The following is a 20,365-nucleotide window of genomic DNA, read 5'->3' as shown; positions in this document are numbered from 1 at the left end:
CTGTGAATCCAGCTATTGGTCTAAAGCTTGGGGAACACAAAGTCACTTTGTGGCTTGGAACCTGGTATCAGGAGACTAGGTTTCAGGCCACCGCATGGCACACCAGGGGAGACTTTGGGTTTGATACAACAATCTCAAACTAGGTCTCCCGGTCTCCTGGAAGCAGGTTTCAAGCCACTGTTCCTGATGAAGTGTCTTTGTGTTTCTTCAGCTTTAGGAATTATTAAAGAAACTGAATACCATGTTTTATAAAACTCTAGGGGATAGAAGTATTTGTTGTCATGGAGAGAAAGGGCTTCACATTACATTCTCAACTTATTCTCCCTCTCCTTTTCCTTTATATGCTTGCAATTACTGTATTGAGAGCTGTTCTTATTGCAGTAACACTAGAACCCAAACACTGGGATTTGTTTGTTTTACCGCTTTGGAAAGTTTATTACAACACTTAGCCTGAAAAAAAAAAGAAAAGAGAAATCTAAATGTCTTGAGCTCTGGTACAAAAGTGGCATGTAGATGCAAAATACACAAATTATACACATATACATTATATATATATATATATATATAAAATATAATATATAATGAAATATGCATTTCACCTAATTCGAGGCACGATATAGTTTCACTACAATATCACATTACAGCCGTCAGCAAATGCTTTTAGCAATGTATTAGGTGTTAGTTACTATGCATTACTGAGAAAAAAAACCATTAAAACGGGCATGTTTTTCATTTTGCTTTGCGTATAAATCATGAACAAGTGTAACAGTTTACTCTCAGAATATGCAATCTCAGTACACACAGTGAACTCCGTACAGCAAAGCTGAAAACTTCCTGTATGAGTAGGCGAGGTATTTCAGGAGCTAATAATCAGGTTAAACAGAAACCCACACCTCGTTCTACCAGGTATTAGATATCCAGAGATCACTGGCAATAATACACACACACACACACACACACATATTCCTATGAGATCACATCACGTTATAACACATTACCTTAAAGACACAAAGACAAGTGCAATTCAAAAGGCAGTTTTCCAGAATATGGGTATGACCTCATAACTGTGCTTACATAAAACAAGTGTACACGGCTATAAAATAAACTCTATGGAGAATCCTGTGGCTTGGCAACCATTGAATAGTATTTAAAAAGGTTAAGAATGACTGGGTTATTATCACAGGTGCTAGATTGGCTGAGCGCTGCATAAATAGGCCCTTGATCTAAGTGGGTCAGACAATTCATCAAAACGATTGCAAACCGAAAGTGTGTTTTTTGTTGTTTTTTTTAAAGACAGAAATACATCAGAGAAAGAGTCACGTCAAAATGATCTAAGCAGTGGGGCCACACTCTGCAGCATTGCGATGAATTGAATAGACCCCCAAAGTGTTTCATCTAGATCAGGAGCTCTTACAATGTGGGTCTTCACTAAACCACCACATCTCAAGTGTATGATCGTTATTATTGTTTCTATACCTGCTCAATCAAACACAAACACGTACGTGCTCGCTCACATGGGTCAGTATGGCTGCTTGCTTACAGATCAGCAGTGACCGATTCTCTTTGCTTTTCTATCCTAAAGAAATGTGTATATAGAAGTGCGTGTAGAACAAATAAAAGTTTTTTTTTAATCTACAGGGAAGGTTTAAATGATTAAGAATAAATACATGAAATAAACCTTTTGTGTACATCCAAAAAACAAAACCCTTCATTTTTTGTACACCGATGTTATACTTCCTGTCAAACCTACCTACACACATTCTAGCGCAAACGCGGTACGATGTTTTGCAAACAACTTACAATACAGTCCTGCGACCGGTTATGCACTTCCTAACTTGATAACTTTCAGGAATGATGGGACAGTGCATGCACACTGCTGGAGCAATCCATGATTAACTTACAATACAGTCCTGCGACCGGTTATGCACTTCCTAACTTGATAACTTTCAGGAATGATGGGACAGTGCGTGCACGCTGCTGGAGCAATCCATGATTAATCCATTATTAAGGTTAGTATCTGGTGTTGAGACATCATGTACAGCTGGCTTCACATCTTCAAGACCGGGGATCTGTGAAACCAGTGGCTAGTGCTTTCAGATCTGATAAGATTTACAATTCGAAGTCCTCTAAAACACGAACACTAATGCATTTTAAGGGAATCTAAATATTCCAAAGAAATAAAATGCTGCTTGTAGGAGACTCATTTAACAAGCCTTGTACTCTTGTATAATCTTATATATGCATCACAACTTGCAAGTCTGTTAGTATCTTCTTTCTGAAAACATCCTCAAAATTATTCTGCAATCTCAAATTTATATTTGGACATGACAACATCAACAAAACATGCCATTTGAAATTCTCTGAAATAATAAGAATTTATTTGAATTCTACTAAACAAAATAAAACATAACATAGGTCAATCTTATAAACAAAAATAAAAATATACACATATATATATATATATATATATATATATATATATATATATATATATATATATATATAATATGTGTGTGTGTGTGTGCGTGTTTACCAGCACTATCACTGCACCACACTGCTATCGATAACAAAGTACCAATGCTTTAAAATTAAAAATGTTTAATACTTAATAGGATTTCGCTGATGCTGGTATGTATGAAGATTTGACTCCCAACCCTCTCCTTTCTCCTGGGAGATCAAAATCCAATACAGTATCAAATAATTCAGTTTTCTGAAAGTGCAAAATAAATCCAAAAATGTAGACCAGTCTAATCTAGCATTTCTCTGTATTATTGAGCTCAATTATTATTTAAACAATAATATTTAACACATGAGAACAGACCGTGAGACAGCAATGACCAACTTTTCCACTTAATGTCCGACTACAATGTTAAAAAAAGAAGAATTTTGCACCAAAATACTGTATGCATATACAGTAGAGGTTATTATGATACATTTTGTATGCGTCACTGAATAAATTAAAAAAACCTGTATGTCAGCTAACAAAGCAAGGAGTCCAAAAGTTTAAAATGTAATTTTAAACATGAGTTTTATCAGTATTGCAATGATACACAGCTTTGATAGCACTCAAGAAAATTCACACCCTGCATCCACAGGATTTAATGAGGAACTTCATCCCACAGTATACAGCAGCGTGCCAATCTATCACAACTCCCCACGGCTTCTGTAGCTTTGATTTGTTGTGCACATGAAATCAAACCACTGGAAGGGAAAAGTGTCAAAATACGCAAATTAGTGATGGTCTAATTGAACTGATGACTTTAACAGGGCACATATGCAATTATTTTAAAATAGTAAGAGAAAAGGAACACACAGCTGCAAATGATAAAATGCAGTGGTTGAAGATGCCTAATTAAATGCACAACGCGATCTAACACTTTCACACACGAGTGCCTGTTGTTTCTATATCACGGATTACTGAGTGGAAACTGAAACTCTCACCCCAGAGGGTTTCCTGCAGGCAGGTATATAAAGGATGTAAATGACACATCTTGGTGTTCTAATACATTTGCACACGACTGTAGGTGCGCACAAGGAGAGAGCGACTGAACTGATGACAGTGTTGCACAGTACAGGCTGAAAAACTCCTCTGACCTTCATTCTGGGATCCCCCTAAAAAGTTACATCATCATCATAATAATCATTATATATATATATATACACATATAAAGCAGACACAGGGGGAAGGAGGTTTCAGCAATGAATTACCGAGTATCACAGAGATGCATTTGAAATACAGCACCTTTTTGCAAAAGTAAGCAACGAAACACAAAACGTTGTGCTTGAACGTAAAGCTTCATAGAAACATCCTAGACTTGCATTGTTAAAAAGTTTATCTTTTTTTTTCTGTTTTTACCAAGACTTAAAATCGTACTATTTACAAATATTAAAAAACACCTAGGGAAAATGCCATTCACCACTTCTTTTTTTACCATGATGACAGTTCGTTGCAATAAAAACTAGCACGTTGTCTGTTTGTTCTGTTTTTCAGAATATCAGGTGGTAAGAGTTCTGTTTGGTCTCTAATTCAGATTCCCTTTTTTCTTTTATCTTTTATCAGTTTGTTTTTTCTTCTTTATAAAAGAAGCCGCTGACACAGAACCACGGTTCCATGCAGTCTAAGAACGTGGCTGCATCACGTGGCTCTGTAAACCAGTCTCTAAGAACGTGGCTGCATCACATGGCTCTGCAAACCAGTCATCTTGACCTCCGCTCACTGGAGGAAGGATTTGAAACACAGTCTCTTCATTTTACTGCTTGTTGCGCTGTGTTGTGCAGCAGTGTTAGCCATGCCTCTTCTACTGCGACTGGTCAATGGAGCTCTGTGACGGACTGGCCTCCATTCCTTGGTCGTTGCTGCCGTCCACTTCCTGCTCCATCACAGTCTCCTCCTCCAGGCTCTGGCTGGTGAAGCTGGTGATCTCCAGGAATCCACTGGGTTCCACAACCACATTGGACTGACTCGAGTCGGGGGTGATGGAATACTGCGGGATCACCTAAGGGAAGAAAAGGGGGCGGGGTTAAACCAGGCACTTGTGTTTCGTTTACTATTAACGTAGCAGGAAATGATCCCAGCGCGAGTTAGATTTCAGCTTAAAGCATTGAGATTAAACATGTTTACAGTCTAACTATACAGGGACCGAAATGTGTCGCATTGCAGAGCAGCTTCACCCATTCCAGGAATGGATCAAACTGCTACGCAATGGGGTCTTATTTACATCCCTGCTATACTGGGAATGGTGGGAACTACTCAGATAAACCATAACCAGCAGCACAGAGTTAAAAAAAACTGACTAAAATATGATTGTGTTTAAGACTACATGTGCACATGGAATAGACTATGAATAAATACGGAATATTAAACACCCTTACACTGCACAGTTCCAACTGTATACACACGATGGACGACATCTCTATTTCACATGCACGTTTCAAAAAACGTCAATAAATGATCATATACGATTATTCATCATACAAGCAGCCCATCAGCCCCATCCCATGTATGGTGCTGCCTGTGGTATCGTGACAGTAGTGCATTGTTGCTCCCCTACCACAGGCTGAAGGAGCTGCTCATTCACCTGTATTATGTCGACTTCCTTGTTATTCTGTGCAGGCAGGTTCTGGATGCGGGTGAATTGGCCGTGGAGGGAGGTCCCGGCTCCTCCTAGACTCTGTTGCAGCTGCTTAGACTGACTTGACTGAACCACGGGACTGGCTGTGCTGCTGATCAGCTGACCTGATGCCACTATTTGAGAAGCAGCAGCCCCTTTGCTGAAGGTACAGTCGCTGGAAGAGTCCACCACCATGGGCTCCACGCTGGGGTCGATCTGGGCCTCCAGCATGGAGATCTTAAGGATGTCCGATACGGATGACTTCTCCGAGGACGGAGCAGGGCTGGTGCTGGAGACGGGGGACAGTTTAGCAGCTGCTTCCCCGCTGGCTGGTTTGGATATGGTGGCAGGCTGGTGGCTCCCAAATGTTATCTTTGTTACAGTGGCTCCTTGAGTGATGATTGGCTGCTGCACCTGGAAATATGAATTCATTTCAACAAGTTCATTAGAGACATACACCCCCACTTACAACATCACGCCTGCAAATGCATAATTTAAGCAATAATTTGTGGTATATATAGCCTGTCATGGCCAACTTTGATGCAGGTGGGTATATATAAAGGGTATACAACGACAAATCTTGAGGTTTGCACATTACTGTATGTATATGCATATTATTTTGTTTACCTGACTCATTGTGGGTTTATCTGAAGACACAGGGTGGTGTGCCTGCAGTGGGGGTGGCTGGGAGAGCACGGTGTGAATGGGCCGGTTCTGGCTGCTCGGTGCCTGTTGCAGCTTGGGAAGCTGTGGGGTGTGGGGCGGCTTCACTGCGATCACCTGCACCACAGTCTGCTGGGACTGGGCCTGGGCCCCGGCTCCGGACACCTGCCTCTCTTTCACCACCAGGTGGTGCTGCAGGACAGGCTTGAGCTGCTGCTGCTGCTGCTGCTGCTGGTGGTACAGGGCAGGCTGCTGAGCAGCTCCTTGGTTCAGCACAGTAGCTGGCTTGGCGGGAGGCAGGAGTTTCGGCGTGTCTTGCTGCTGGGACGCTTGTTTCAGCTGCTGTGCTGACCTGTAGAACAGGCCTGTCTGAGGGTCCAAGGTATCTCCCTCGACCTCCCCCTCCTCCCTTCCTAGATCCTCAGCTTGCTTGCTGTGCACCACCTGGCTAGTCACGGCCTAGGACAGGCAATATGAAGAAACACAGTGGGATTAATAAAGGTTCACTTAAGTTTTTTTTACATAATCAATTTTTGAAATTGGCAACAGTACCCTTTTCACTCCCCCACATTGTTTAGTTCACAATATATAAATAGAATTGCTGCTTCAAATGGGTGTTTCTTGTATGACCCCTGTGAACATGAACGATCGAATCACAGTTGAGTACCAAGTATGAGGCCAATATCTCAAAGCGTTTTCATTATCCAGAAACCAAAAGGTCACATGGCCGCAATATGGCATCTTGAAGTCACAGGTCAATGCGACGGGTGCTGAAAGATTTTGCCCATGTTTCCATAACAGTGAAAATATGAATTTGTCAACTGAAATGTTTTATGAGACACTAGAAATAGCGTCGACTGCAGACTTATTAAAACTGGCAAGCTGAAAATCTCAAGGACTGAACTTAAACACAAAACCACTGGCAAATAAAATATTCTGCATCAAAAAAACAAACCACTTAAAAAGTGAATGACAAAAGCAAGCTGTGTGTGTTCTTTCCATTTCAAACCCTGGGATATTCCAGCAATTCTAAATGTTCAGCGTGTGGAATTCTGCAGAGGAAACCCACAGTGAAATTAAAGACAAGCAGCTGAGCCCACGCACGCGTCTCCTGACCCCACGCTACCTGTTTCACGAAGCGGGTGACTGCGAGTGCAGAGGATGCTGGGATTGACTTCACCATCACTGGGGTCTGTGGCGCTGCCTGCTGTGGGGCTCTCTGTAATGACGTAGACTGACTGGCAGACAGTAGGGACGTCAAAGCTATCTCACCACTGCTGATGCTGGCTGAGGACATGGCAGGCTTCACAGATTTGCCTTAAAGAACAGGGAGGAAAAAAAAAAAAAAAAACACATATTAAATTGGTTAACCGCTTAAGGTACACAAGGAATTGAACTAGTGTTCAATGAGTTTCTTCTTAAAATACAATACAAGTATCACGAGGAGGAAATTGACAGTGTGGACGAACAGATGCAGCCTGTCAGTAAATTCTAAACCGTTTCGGGCACCTCATTGCACAAATAAGAAAGTTAGCATCATTTTATTTGTGGGACACGTCCCTTGTACCTTAAAGGGTTAAAATTACTTAAACAGCAATGGTGGAGAAAAGGTATATTAGTGACAGTCTACACACGACCCATTTCAAATATCTTTCCTTAACTACTGCTGGCATGTACTTCATACATCCATGATGGGAGTCATAGGCTGAAAGGTATGAATGATGCACCCCTGCTATCATGGTGGCTTATTTCTTTCAACTGTTCTTCATTCTCATGAGGCACAGATACTACTCTTTACAAAGTGAAATCCATTGCCGTTCGTCAGATGGACCACTGTTGGCAGACATCCTTTGGGAGGTAGAGTCACCAGTGAATGTGCTGTGTATTGGAATAACTTCCACTGTGGCTTGTATGGGCTGCCCATCATTTATCACTGCATATTAGGGACACACAGCACCCCCCACAGGCCACATAATGTGGCAACACCACCGAACAAATGTTAATGTTCTGTGAACCCCACCCTTTCTCCACGATTGTGGTTTAATCTGGGGGACTCTCTGTTATACTGTCTGCCAATCCGCCAGTACCAGGGCTTAGATTGCCTATAGCAGCGCACTGCAAATGAGATTTTTGATTTTGGTTTGGCTGCATACCCGTGGTGATATACTCTGTGATGAGATCAGATTCCACAGCAGTGATGACTGGGCTTTCTGGGGACTGCCTCTTCTCTTGGGCCATCTGGATAGGCACTGCCATCTGGCTCAGATCAATGGTGTGCTGCCTTGGTTTACACTCCCCCTTCTCCTTAACTGTGCAGAGAGAAGAACCTGAAGTGACTGTGCAGCACAGGAATTGCACAACCTTTCAGTCATTCAGCACGCTTCATTGTGTAATAAAAGTGCCTGATCCATAAACACCTTTATTCTTAAATATAATGTCAAATCCTCAAACTGCACAGCTTTAAAAAGGGTATTGGGGGGTTCCCGAGTGGCGCATCTGGTAAAGGCGCTCTGCATGGTGCAGGATGCTATTCCACAATTGGCCGAGCACTGCCCAGATGGGAAGGGCTTAGGTCAGCCAGTGTGTCTTTGGCTCACAGTGCACCAGCGACCCCTGTAGACTGGCCGGGCGCCTGCGGGTTTGCCTGTAAGCTGCCCAGAGCTGCGTTGTCCTCCGACGCTGTAGCTCTGGGTTGGCTGCATGACGGGCCTGCAGAGTGAAAAGAAGCAGTCGGCTGACGGCACACGCTTCGGAGGATAGCGTGTGTTCGTCTTCGCCACTCCAGAGTCAGCGCGGGGGTGGTAGCGGTGAGCTGAGCCTAAAAAAACAATTGGGCATTTCAAATTGGGAGAAAAATGGGGTAAAATCAATTGGCAACTACTGAATTAAAAATAAATAAATAAAAAGGGTATTGATTGCCCAAATGTCCTGGATGTGCTGGTAGTGGATACATGCTTGGCAATGTCTTCAGGTAGAGCAGTGCATTGCAGTGATGCAGCTATGCTCCAATGTAAAGGGATATATCCCCCTGCCCTCAATGGCGAGACCCACCTGTTGTCTGCTGGAGCTCCAGCAGGGCCTTTATAGTGGAGGTTGCAGACTGGGACTCCCCAGGCACGTCCTGGTAGATTATAGTGGGACTGGATTCCACAGAAACCTCGTGTTCCGCCCACTCCTGACCTCTAGAGGTGATTACATGAACTACAGGTTGAGAGTCTGGAAACACAAGACAAGTTTGTGAACTTCAAAATATATACACACACACACAACAAACAATATGGTCCCCGCTGTACTTAGATGTAATCTGTAAATCAACCTTAATAAGATACTTGGTTGTATTGGGGGTAGTTGTTAATATTGGTTGTCTCTCCATTTCTTTCAGGTGTGAAACGTCTTCAAGCACAGAGGAACGCATTCAGATAACACTGATGTGAGGTGCAGATAGTTAACAGGGCGAGGCTGTCCCATATAACACAGAGCACCTCCAATGGGCACGGTCAGCGAGCGGAAGACTTCACCTTGCGAGCTGTGGGAGGACTCTGTTGAGGATGAGCTGCTCTCTGGAAAGGTCTGCAGCTCCTCCTTGAGCGCCCCCTCCTGGTTGGCCGCTCCCCCTGTCTCGCTGGCCCGGGAGACCTGCTGCAGGGTCTCGCTCACCAGCTGCCGGGTCTGCTCACTCACCACCGTCGCCTGGAACGCCATGGGCTTGGGCTTGATCAGCACCTGGGGGGGCAGGGACACACTACTAATCACACTGAACATCAGCCGGACGCCTGCAAGCCTGGAGGATTGAGAGCCAGGAATTCAGATTTTGTTTGTGACTTTAGGTCCACATTTTCAAAGTGTTAACGTTACAAAACCAGAAACCAACAACTCGAGAGTGCTTACCAGACCTTATATTAGAATAGCTAGTGTTGGTCCTGGGAGTTCATTAAAGACTGGGGTGAGCGCTCTGATGCTCTTTTGTTTCTGTACTTCAGATATACAGATGGACTGATCCCTTACCTGTGTTTTCCCTTGCTGTCCATACACTATTTTGGTGGGTATGATCTTAGTGGCTGGCTGCACTCCCGATCCCATTCCCTTGGGCTGCGTCACGATCATTTTGGTGATGGGTCTGGTGGCTGTAATGATGGCTGGTTTCGATGGGACTGCCTGAAGCGTCTTTTCACCCTGTAAATGAAAAGCAAGAATTAAACTCCAAACACTACACACACCCAGTGCACTGCCAACACCTCCCCGCTTCACCCTCACCAGTACCAGCACTACACACACACCCAGTGCACTGCCAACACCTCCCCGCTTCACCCTCACCAGTACCAGCACTACACACACCCAGTGCACTGCCAACCCCCTCACCGCTTCACCCTCACCAGTACCAACACTACACACACCCAGGGCGCTGCCAACCCATCCGCCCCCCTGCCCGCTTCACCCTCACCAGTACCAACACTACACACACCCAGTGCACTGCCACCCCCCCCCCCCCCCGCTTCACCCTCACCAGTACCAGCACTACACACACCCAGTGCACTGCCACCCCCCCGCTTCACCCTCACCAGTACCAGCACTACACACACCCAGTGCACTGCCACCCACCCCGCTTCACCCTCATCAGTACCAACACTCCAGTTCTGGGAGCAGGATTCTGCACAGCTAATTTACTTTATGAACACAATGTTTAAAACATGAACAATTAAACAAGTACACCAGCATTTGATCTCATATATACTTATCTATATGTTTGAGTGATCTGTTGCTATAGAGTGCTACCAAATGTAAGGGACTCATTTGATGGAACTCTATTCAGCTATTAAAAAAATATGGTTTCAATCTACGGATATGGGCCAGATTGACTAGGATTTAAAACAAGTGCACTGTGTCTCACGTCTGGAGCTCCAAGCCGAGGCTCTGTGGTAAAAGCTATATAGATATAGATAGGACCACACAATTCAGTAACACTGTCCTCTTCCACTAAGCCTGGGTACAATAAGCCTGGTGACCGCACTTTCCTTGCTCTCCTGCAGATGGCTGTCCCTCAATAAGTCAAAACTGAGGCAAGCTGGTAAAGAAGTCTGCAGGCGAGTCTTCTCTGTGTTATACCTGATCTGCGGATACACAATGGGGGTTTAGTGGCATAGCTTAAAGCTGCAGCATCCCACAGCCACAGTCACTTGTCCTTTAAACTGGCATTCCTGGATGAACGCTTTACTGGCATTCTTCTGCAGTTCACCCGGCTGTGCATCATCACAAACCACACGTTGTTGTCTGGCCGGTTTGTTTACGTTATCTAAGGTTGTAGTCTTGGCTACAGGCACAAAAGCTCCGTTCCTCCTTGAAGCTTTCTGGCCATTCTGAACTGCAGCAGAGGGCTATGAATATTTTCAACATGGACAGCCTGTGTGAAATGACTTGTAAGCCGTATGGGGCACCTTTAAGCATCGATATTTACAACAGGTTACAGATCTAACACCATTACACAAAGCATCACTTTCAGTTCAGCCTGCATTAAGCTTCTTACATTCATGTCAATAATTCCTTTACACTGTGCTGCTAGCCTTTTTCTTTCAACAGCTCAGCCAACCAGCTGTATATACTGTGAAGGTGGTCTGGTGACCTGGATTGCATGACGTGTGCTAAGGAATGTCACATACATACCGGCCCCTATACCACAGCCCTGCAAGCGTGACTAGAACAGATGAACGCTTGTCCCCTGCCTTACCTCAATGACACTTCTGGAGAGTGCTGTAAAGCACGTGTGTGCTGTCCACTCCAAAGTGCCTCACAGTGTCGGGCTCCACGCTTACTGAAGAGCCCCGTGCTTTACTTACCCCTGCATTTAACAACGTTGTCACAACATTTTTGCCAGGGAGCCCTTGAATGGTAGTTCCTTTTCCGGTGGTCTTTTGCACCACTATAACATTGGGCTTGGATGTCATGGGAATGGTGGTTATTTTTGTTGTCGTGCCTGTGGCAAAGCAGAATTGATAATAATAATAATAATATGCAATTGTATTTAAAAATAAAATGACCCCCCCCCCCCCCCCACCCAAAAGGAGGTATGTTCCAGTACCAGGGTTAGGGTCAATTCTGGTCAATTCCTGTTTTTCCAATTCCAATTGCTTTTTAAAATCAATTCCCAATTCAAATTCCCATGCCCTTTTATTCAATTCACAGTTACTTGAAGGAATCGGGTTCTTACCAGACACGATGTTGCTGCTGATGATTTTGCCCCCCAGGGTGGCCAGTGATTTGGGCACCACGGTGATGATGCTCCCGCTGGTTGTCTTCACGTACGTGGCCCCTCCAGGGGCCGCAGCCACGCGAGCCCCGATAGTCGGGGTCACTGTCGGGCGGGAGTAGGTGGCCTGTGTTCCTGCGTTTAAACAGTAAATCACTGGGTTATTCCATAGCTACTGTTGTCCCAAAATGAACAGTCTTGTGAATAAAGATTCCTGAAATAAAACACCCAGGTTTTTAAACACTGGGCTCTATCAAATTGATCTAAACGGTGAAAGATCTGAAGAGCGACGTTGTTGAATTCATTCATACAAGCCATTGAAAGTGAATCCCTACCTGTAGGAGTGGAGACGAGCTTGGTGGTCATGATCGTGCCATTGCTGCTGACAACCATGATGGGAGAGCTGCTGCTGCTGCTGCTGGGCAAGGTGGAAGTGGAGGGCTTGGGGAGAATTTTACTGGGCTGCATCTGCTGTGTGATGATCTTGACACCTGAAAACAACCACACAAGCGACAGAACTCAGCTAGCATCTCTTGAAAAGCACTTTTAATACACATGCACATGTTTGTTTCTAAATGCACACGTGTGTAGTTGGGACAAGTGAAAGATTAGGAGCGACAGATTAGAGGGAAACTTCACATTCAAACATGAAGTCTGAAATCAGCTAGAAAGAGGAACACTGAAATCCCTGCCAACATCACCTGCAATCTGGACAATAACTAAATAAAATAAATCTCTTGCTCCACAATGAGAATTCTAACCTTTCATTTTTCCCCAACATTATATTTCTCAATACTTCTGTTTAAAAAAAAAAAAGAAAATGAGTACAAATGTTCAAACCTCTGTACATGTGCACATCCCTCCAGTCCTGCATCTTCTCACCCGACTCCTGTTTAATCTGAATGGTGGGCTTGATGCCCGGGGCAGTCTGGCATTGCTGCTGCACAGCACCCATGGAGGGCTGTGCCAGCTGCTTGGGGGAGTGCTGGTGCTGGTGTTTAGGAAACTGGGCAAGGATCTGCGTGGGAGAGCCCATCAGACTCTTAGGGGAAGGAAGCCTTGCAGATGCAACTTTAACTGCTGCAGAGGAAGCACCTAGAAAGAGGAGAGGGTGCTGCTTAACACTGCATCACAATGTCTATTGATCTCCACTGAAAAAAACATGCCGCATCTCATTAAGACCCATACTGTCTGATTTGCAGATGATACAATACTGTTGTGTTTATTACATTCTAAACATTTTTCTTAGACACACCTGAGCTTAATTAGACTTTGCATGCATCTTTTTTTACAGGTAATCTACAATAACGGCTCAAAGTGCTATGGAATGGGAGTCCTATTCCCTGTTTTCATATTCAATATGCACATATGAAATCATATTTCAGATCTAAAAAAAAAATGTTATATCCAAAATAGTGTCAGTCCCTGGCAAGTGTCTGCAACAGTGTATTGCCGTACCTTTTACAATAAATGGGAAAGCTAGTCCTACAAGACTCTTTAGGTACAGGTGCAGTACAGGTGAACACAGACCCTGTGGACAAACACATAACCTGCACAACATAATGCTCGGTCCTCTTTCAAAGGGCTCACCTTGGGCTATTGTTGACATGACAACAGAAGGGGATGATGAAATTACTGTTGTCACGGCAACACAGGTGGGAGCTGGAGACAGTGTTGCGCTGCCACTGCTGCTGGTGGCTAGGGAGGACTGGGAGGCTGTAATGACTATGGGCTGCTTCTGGGAAGCCGCTGTAAGCATTGAAGTGGAGACCAGCTTCGTGACGGCCGCATAGTTGTGTGACTTCGACAGAATGTTGGGCATAAACGTCGAACTTGGAGAAGTGGTCACTATTATAACCTGGAACCAAAATCAAATTATGCAGTGCAAAGTCATAAAAACATAGTGTCTTTTTCCATAATCATAACCACCATAACCACATTCCAATGCAATTTTACATCCAAAAATGACTTACTGGTTTGAGGAAAATAAATTGCATTGACTGAATTCTACTAAATACAGCCTCCATCGTTTGCAAACTAGATTTCACTTTTACATTTAATTAATCATCAATAGACACAATCTGATATAAAGAGCAGGACATTTCACCCGTACACAAAGTGTACTGGGTAAGAAAACAGCAGCTCTCACAGGGGAGAACAGGGATCTCCCTGCATGGTTCTGTTTGTGTGGAGCCTCGCTCACAGGGGAACACAGGGATCTCCCTGCATGGTTCTGTTTGTGTGGAGCCTCGCTCACAGGGGAGCACAGGGAGCTCCCTGCATGGTTCTGTTTGTGTGGAGCCTCGCTCACAGGGGAACACAGGGATCTCCCTGCATGGTTCTGTTTGTGCGGAGCCTCGCTCACAGGGGAGCACAGGGAGCTCCCTGCATGGTTCTGTTTGTGTGGAGCCTCGCTCACAGGGGAGCACAGGGAGCTCCCTGCATGGTTCTGTTTGTGTACCTTCTGTGTGCTGCTGCTGGTGCTCTGGGTGGAGGGCTTAGTGAAGGTGATCTTCACCGGGGACATGTGGGGCGGGAGGGAGTTGGCGATGCTCTGCATGATGTTGCTCATCTTGGGGCTGCCACTCACTGGCACCGTGATGGTTTTGGGAATGGGCGTGGCTGCTTTCGGGATCTCCTTCAGCACCACGGGGGACGAGCTTGACGAATTTGTGCGTCTCCGTTTGCGTGGCTTTTCATCTTCATCCGAGCAGCTCACACCTACAAAAGGAAGAGGCTTTTTTTTTTGGAATGCTTATTTCAAATGTACAAGGAAAGAGCAATATCGTGATATAGGTCCATGCAGTACAGTACATCTGTCTATAGTGACTGACAACTATGGTGATTCCTTCATTAGTTAAACTATAGTTAAACCAAGCTTTCAGAACGGTCACAATGAACGATTCACAGAGCAGTTACAAGCAGGTTCAAGTGAAAATCAAAGGAAAACAGATGTTCTCTTAAAGACAGAAATTACATTAAATTGGCTTGTTTGCAATAAAGCTTGTTTAAATAACAGGTTGTATACACAGTGAACCTGCTGCTACGTTCTGTGGAAAAACACAAGCATCTGCAGCATGTATTAAATTAAAACAATATATGTAAGGTGCAATCACTGCTCTTATTAACAGCTACAACCTGTACTGCAATGACTCCTGGTGGTGAAAATAGGAAACACCCTAAATCAGAAAAGATTTAAATGTATGTGTGTTTTGCATGATTCTCCAGTGTAGTTTCTGGGCCTATCAATTTTTCCACCCTCTGAGTTAGTACATGAAAAATAAATACACTAAAATCCAATTCAATAATGAGCATGGTAAATTATGATCCAGGTGCACACAACGTCAATGAACACACATACTAGGATTTTAAACGTGACACATTATATTCTATTGTGAAAAGACTTACTCTTGACGTAGACAGTGCTCCCGCTGGGCAACACCACCACATTGGAGGCTGGGCTCGCGGGTCTGGGGGACTTCACTGGGGCAGCGCTGCCACTGGGAACTGTGGCTGTCACCGGGGTGGAGGTTGTGCTTGTGTACGAATAACAAACAACAACTGGGGAGAGGAGGAAAAGAAAACTGTTAGATCAAACACAAGACAGAGTGACCAGGCTAAACCGTATTAGTGATACAGAGAGACCAGGCTAAACCATATTAGTCTACATACAGAGAGCCCAGGCTATGGAACAAACTCTGTTTGCTGGTCTCCAGCACCCTCTCTCTCCAGTTGCTGTGAACGAGCCTGTACCTGCACTCTTATATTAGCAGCTGTTCCACAGGGTCTATCTGTACTCCACTGTTGAGTTATAGGGGACTGTATACCTGCCAGTGCTCTTACTCGGCCTGTCTGCCTGCTATTAAACCTGTGCTTTGGGTTTAGTGAGCTGACTGTGTGGCCTGTCCTTCCAGTTCCTACTCTGGCCTGCAGATATCTTTACAAGCTACAATAATGAAGCCCTTTTAAACAGCCAGTCGGCTGCATTAAAAACCCACTGTAATCTTCCATGCATCCTCTGAAATGATCATGCGATTGTTCTTAACTGTACTTTACTGCAAGTCCCGTACAGTGAGAGAGATCTTCTTGAGCAGAGCCACTCACCTTCTTTATTGCCTGTTTCTGCGGGTAGCAGCAGGGAGGTGTTGTGCTGGGCTGTTGCGCTGGCCACGGCATTAGCTGTCACTGTGAATGCGGTCTGTGGAACCAGCCTTGGCATTAGGGGGACCAGTCTGCGGCCCTCTATAGACCATTCTGAAGAGCTGTTAGGTCCTGACATGCTGGAGGAAAAAACATATATTATGTACATATATACCAAAAGTAAATGTGAATAATTTTGTTTTTTTATGGACCCATCTTTAAACCATGTGATTAAATGATTTAGTTCATTATTACAATTTCTGGCTGCTTATTCAAAGTGTGCAGGTGACCACTTTGTTTATACTGTTATTTTGTTTATATTGTTGTTTATATTGTTATAAACACAGATTTACTGTACAGTATCGATTTTTGTAATCTCCCCCCACTACAACAGTTCGCTCTTATGACGACCACATTTAAAAATAAAACTGCTGAATATTCTTTAGATTTTTCTCATCATTTAAAAATGACAGCTCTCCACGTTAATTTAAAGTGTTGACACCTGGAGGATATTCAGTGTAATTTTCCATTCAGGGTGATGCTGAAGAGCAAATATTTGCATTTCTGTTCAGGTTAAAAATAATGTGAACAGGTAAGGTCTCCATTAATGCCAGCAAGGTGCCGACAAAGTAAACCCTGTTAAACTAGGCAGCTACCAACCAACTTTTCTTACAACCCCCTGAAGAATAATATCACTTACTGATAAGCAATAGTAGTTAATCGTTCATCATTCACAGCTCTGCGGACCTCAGCACGGTGGCGCTCAGTTGAAATGCTAAAAACAAAGAAACTGGTTAATGTTCTTCAAGCAATGCTTTAGTAAATGACCACCCATGCATGCAGACGTGCTGCAAGAGACAGGACTGTTTATTTTCTTTAGAATTTTAAAGCAGTAATCCATACAAATGTCCACAAATATTGTTTGCAATGATTTTGAAGGAATGTGGCTTTGCCTTTATTTATTTATTTATTTCTTCCTGGTCTTGAGAAATCATGTGATATTGTTTCAACTCTGCTTCTGATATTTGCTTCAATACCATGATCTATACGTTGCATTTGTAGCTATAAGCAATACATTAAACTGTCAATTATTAAATAATTAAAACAAGGATAACCAACAGTAATAATGTATTCATCTAAATCAGGATGTAGCAGGGATGGAAACAAGATTCTTATAGCATAGCAGTTTCACCCCTCTGACCAGCCCCAGTGTATAGGTAGCAAGCTCATAGTAAAACCAGGAATGGATGAAAGCGCAATGCAATGGGGGTCATTTCAATCCCTGCACAGGTCTTGTGTTAATAGATACAGTATAATCTCAGATACCTAAGGACCTTGTTGAGTTCTCCCAGGAGATCCTTCTTTTCCTTGGTCAGATCTCCTTGGGCACGCAGAGCACTGATAACACCAGCATACGCCTCCAGCTCTGAAACACAGCATGCAGTCACCCTTTAATAAATACACTCAGCAGCAGCTGCACTCACATGCCTGCTCCTAGCAGTGTCTCTTGTTTGATCTTTTTATAAAGAACTGAAGTAATATAAAAAGAAGCTGCTGTAGTTCAGGACCAGCCCCTCCATGGAGATTTGAAATGGAATGAATGTACTGATGATTAAGTAAAGGATTAACATGACCTGCTGGTTCGAGGGTCCACCGCCAGACCAACAGGACAAGGCAGTAGACCCCCAGAATAGATCAGATCAAGGGACAGCTGCAGAATAGGGAGTGGATGTGAATACATCAAACACAAAGAGGGTCGAGTAACTTGCTATTTATGTTTCTTGATTGGTTCAATGTAGATGACACAATGCGTGTTTGTTCTTCCCAAACCTACATTTTTAAAACTGAATTTAATAAAATGATCAACATTGATATTAAAAGACTTGTCATCAACCCCCCTGTCTGAAATGTTTACTTTTTATAAATACAGTACATCTAGCAAATTTTATAGTATTGGATTGTTAGCACAGTATCTGGGAATAAAGCCACATACTTTCAACTATAATCAGTGTAACCCAAGGAATAATATATGCTTATCAATGGTTCTGCTACAATAGTTTTTTGACACCTGTGCCACATGTACATTTCAAATCCTGGGCTACTGGTGCAGTTGATGGGTTTTTTTTCACCTGGTAGTCAAAATCCAGGCGATTAGTTTTGAAAAATATTTTTCAGTCTTCACCAGCTTTTCAGATTTATCTTAGGTAACTATAATTCCCTTGAAACCACAGACACTGTCAGGATTTATAACAATGCAACATGACAAAACTGTCCTACAAGGTTTACTTAGACACCAGATTTGCCCCTAGGTTTTGTCTTACACATCCTTTGCTACACGTAGCCTATACTGCCCAATTTCTTTAATATCACATAAAGTTGTTTGCAAGCTATGCATTATAGAACAAGAATACATCCATCAGGTTTACCCAGTTTGCGCAGAATCCTCTTGCACTCATCCCTGTTGAGATCAAGGAGAGTCGGCCACACCACAGGCATTCTTGCAATGGGCTGGGGCTTCTCTTTATGTATCATGAACTGAACACACAAAACAATGTTAGCAACACACATCCTCCACCACAGCTATACATACAAAGTAAAACCTATCCGAACAAGCAGACCAGACCTACATCCACTGTGTGTAAGAAATGGAAGCGTGACGTGTCCACAGATGGACTGACACAAGGCAAGGTTCCTCCGCATCCCTCGATTCTGATACTCAGTTGTGTTCAGGATTATCCTAACTAGCGCTCTCTCAGGATCGCATGCAACAGGTAAACACATCTGCACTACAGCCACGTTACCTGGGCTGATACGCGATTAAACATTCAATTGTCACAATTTTTTTTTGGTTTGTTTTGTTTTGTGAATGGATCATACAAAATGCATTTATTTGTTCACTCGTTAGTTTTAAATAATTTTTTTGATCTATTACATTAGTCATAAATATTATGTAAAGTGAATTACATTGTACAGTTTTCGTGCGATCAAGACTTTTTTCCAGTAAGGTGTTTTTTTTTGTTTGTTTTTTACCTTTAAGGACAGATTTGTCAGCTAAAGAATTCTAGAACCGCTCCCGTTAAGAATCGTACATTTTCGAAGCACACTCTCTCAGACTGCGCGCTATAACCGATCACGGGAGAAAAACAAAGACAAACTTAAAAGGCTTTAACAACATCTGTCTGCTTCCTAATTAATATCGTATAAGGATGGAAATAAGACTCCTATTGCACAGCAGTTTGGTCCATTCCTGACTTTACTAGGAGTTTAATAAGACCACCCCTGTGCTTGTTACTTCACCTATGTACAGTGTGGTTAATTCGAGGTCGTAACGCCTGGAATGGGTGAAACTGCTTTGCAATAAGTCTTAATTCTATCCTTGCGCTACACGTTATCAGAGTGCCCATAATAACCGCCAAAGAATGTGTGTTTGGGTTAAATCATTAGCAACAACGACCGTGTGTGTGTGCAAGTATCCCTGGCACCGTTATAGCTGCATCAACATACATATATGATGTGAATATAACGGAGGCACCAAGATTAAAATCAGCAAATCCGAAACGAGTTTTGTTTGCTACAGATTCAAGACTGACTGCAACGCTATCGCGATTCCCGAACTCGCTGCATATCGCAGTGCCAATACATAACTGGAAATAAATACATAACCTACAGCAATGCCCGAAACATAAACAACCAAACATACACAAGAACGTCATCCGAGCAGAACCGCTTACCATTAAATACTGCCGACGAAAGCAGGGTTCTGGTCATAATCCTGGCGCATAGCCTCCCGCAATCGCTTTCGTTCACCAAAACACCCTTTCTCTCTTGATTTTTATATTTGTGTTTATTATTATTTATTTATTTTTACAGCAATTCCAGCTGAGATTCTTCACATCCTCTCCAATCCGCCATGATTAATCGACACACGAACACTAGGACCCCGTCCGGGCCTGCCCGTTTATCTCCTGTAAAGAGATAAGCCTTTGACATGTATTACATATTTAAATTCGTACATTTCTAACATGTGGTTTGATAAATTAGGTATGCCACAAATTTAATTTAGTTATTAAAAGCTCTAGTTTACTATGACATAATGTTTTTCTTCTTTTGTTTTCAGGACAATAAACAGGGTTATATTTGCAGGGCCTATTTTTCTAATTTTGACATGGGTATGTACATTGCCGCTTCGATTTGTGGGTATTGTAGTTCA

At 43.3% G+C, this 20,365-nt stretch overlaps 1 protein-coding gene across 1 annotated transcript; it reads right to left on the bottom strand.

Moving 5' to 3' along the window:
* Positions 1-2,349: 2,349 nt before the first annotated feature.
* On the bottom strand, positions 2,350-20,135 carry LOC117407219 (BRCA2-interacting transcriptional repressor EMSY-like). Its single transcript, XM_059027955.1, has 20 exons — positions 19,887-20,135; positions 18,582-18,690; positions 17,482-17,581; positions 16,856-16,930; positions 16,120-16,295; positions 15,424-15,576; positions 14,477-14,736; positions 13,606-13,873; positions 12,856-13,110; positions 12,351-12,506; positions 11,977-12,150; positions 11,606-11,742; positions 9,780-9,947; positions 9,293-9,497; positions 8,826-8,990; positions 7,928-8,083; positions 6,901-7,091; positions 5,739-6,233; positions 5,079-5,525; positions 2,350-4,496 (listed from the first exon to the last, which is right to left on the bottom strand). Exons 1-20 carry the CDS (start codon positions 19,887-19,889, stop codon positions 4,299-4,301), a joined length of 3,891 nt encoding a protein of 1,296 aa, XP_058883938.1. The 5' UTR covers positions 19,890-20,135; the 3' UTR covers positions 2,350-4,298.
* Between the last annotated feature and the right edge of the window lie 230 nt (positions 20,136-20,365).

The sequence above is a fragment of the Acipenser ruthenus genome, chromosome 8, assembly GCF_902713425.1.
Source record: "Acipenser ruthenus chromosome 8, fAciRut3.2 maternal haplotype, whole genome shotgun sequence".
Taxonomy (NCBI): domain Eukaryota; kingdom Metazoa; phylum Chordata; class Actinopteri; order Acipenseriformes; family Acipenseridae; genus Acipenser; species Acipenser ruthenus.
Note: the sequence above shows the minus strand (reverse complement) of the source record. Positions and strands in the feature narration are given on the sequence as shown.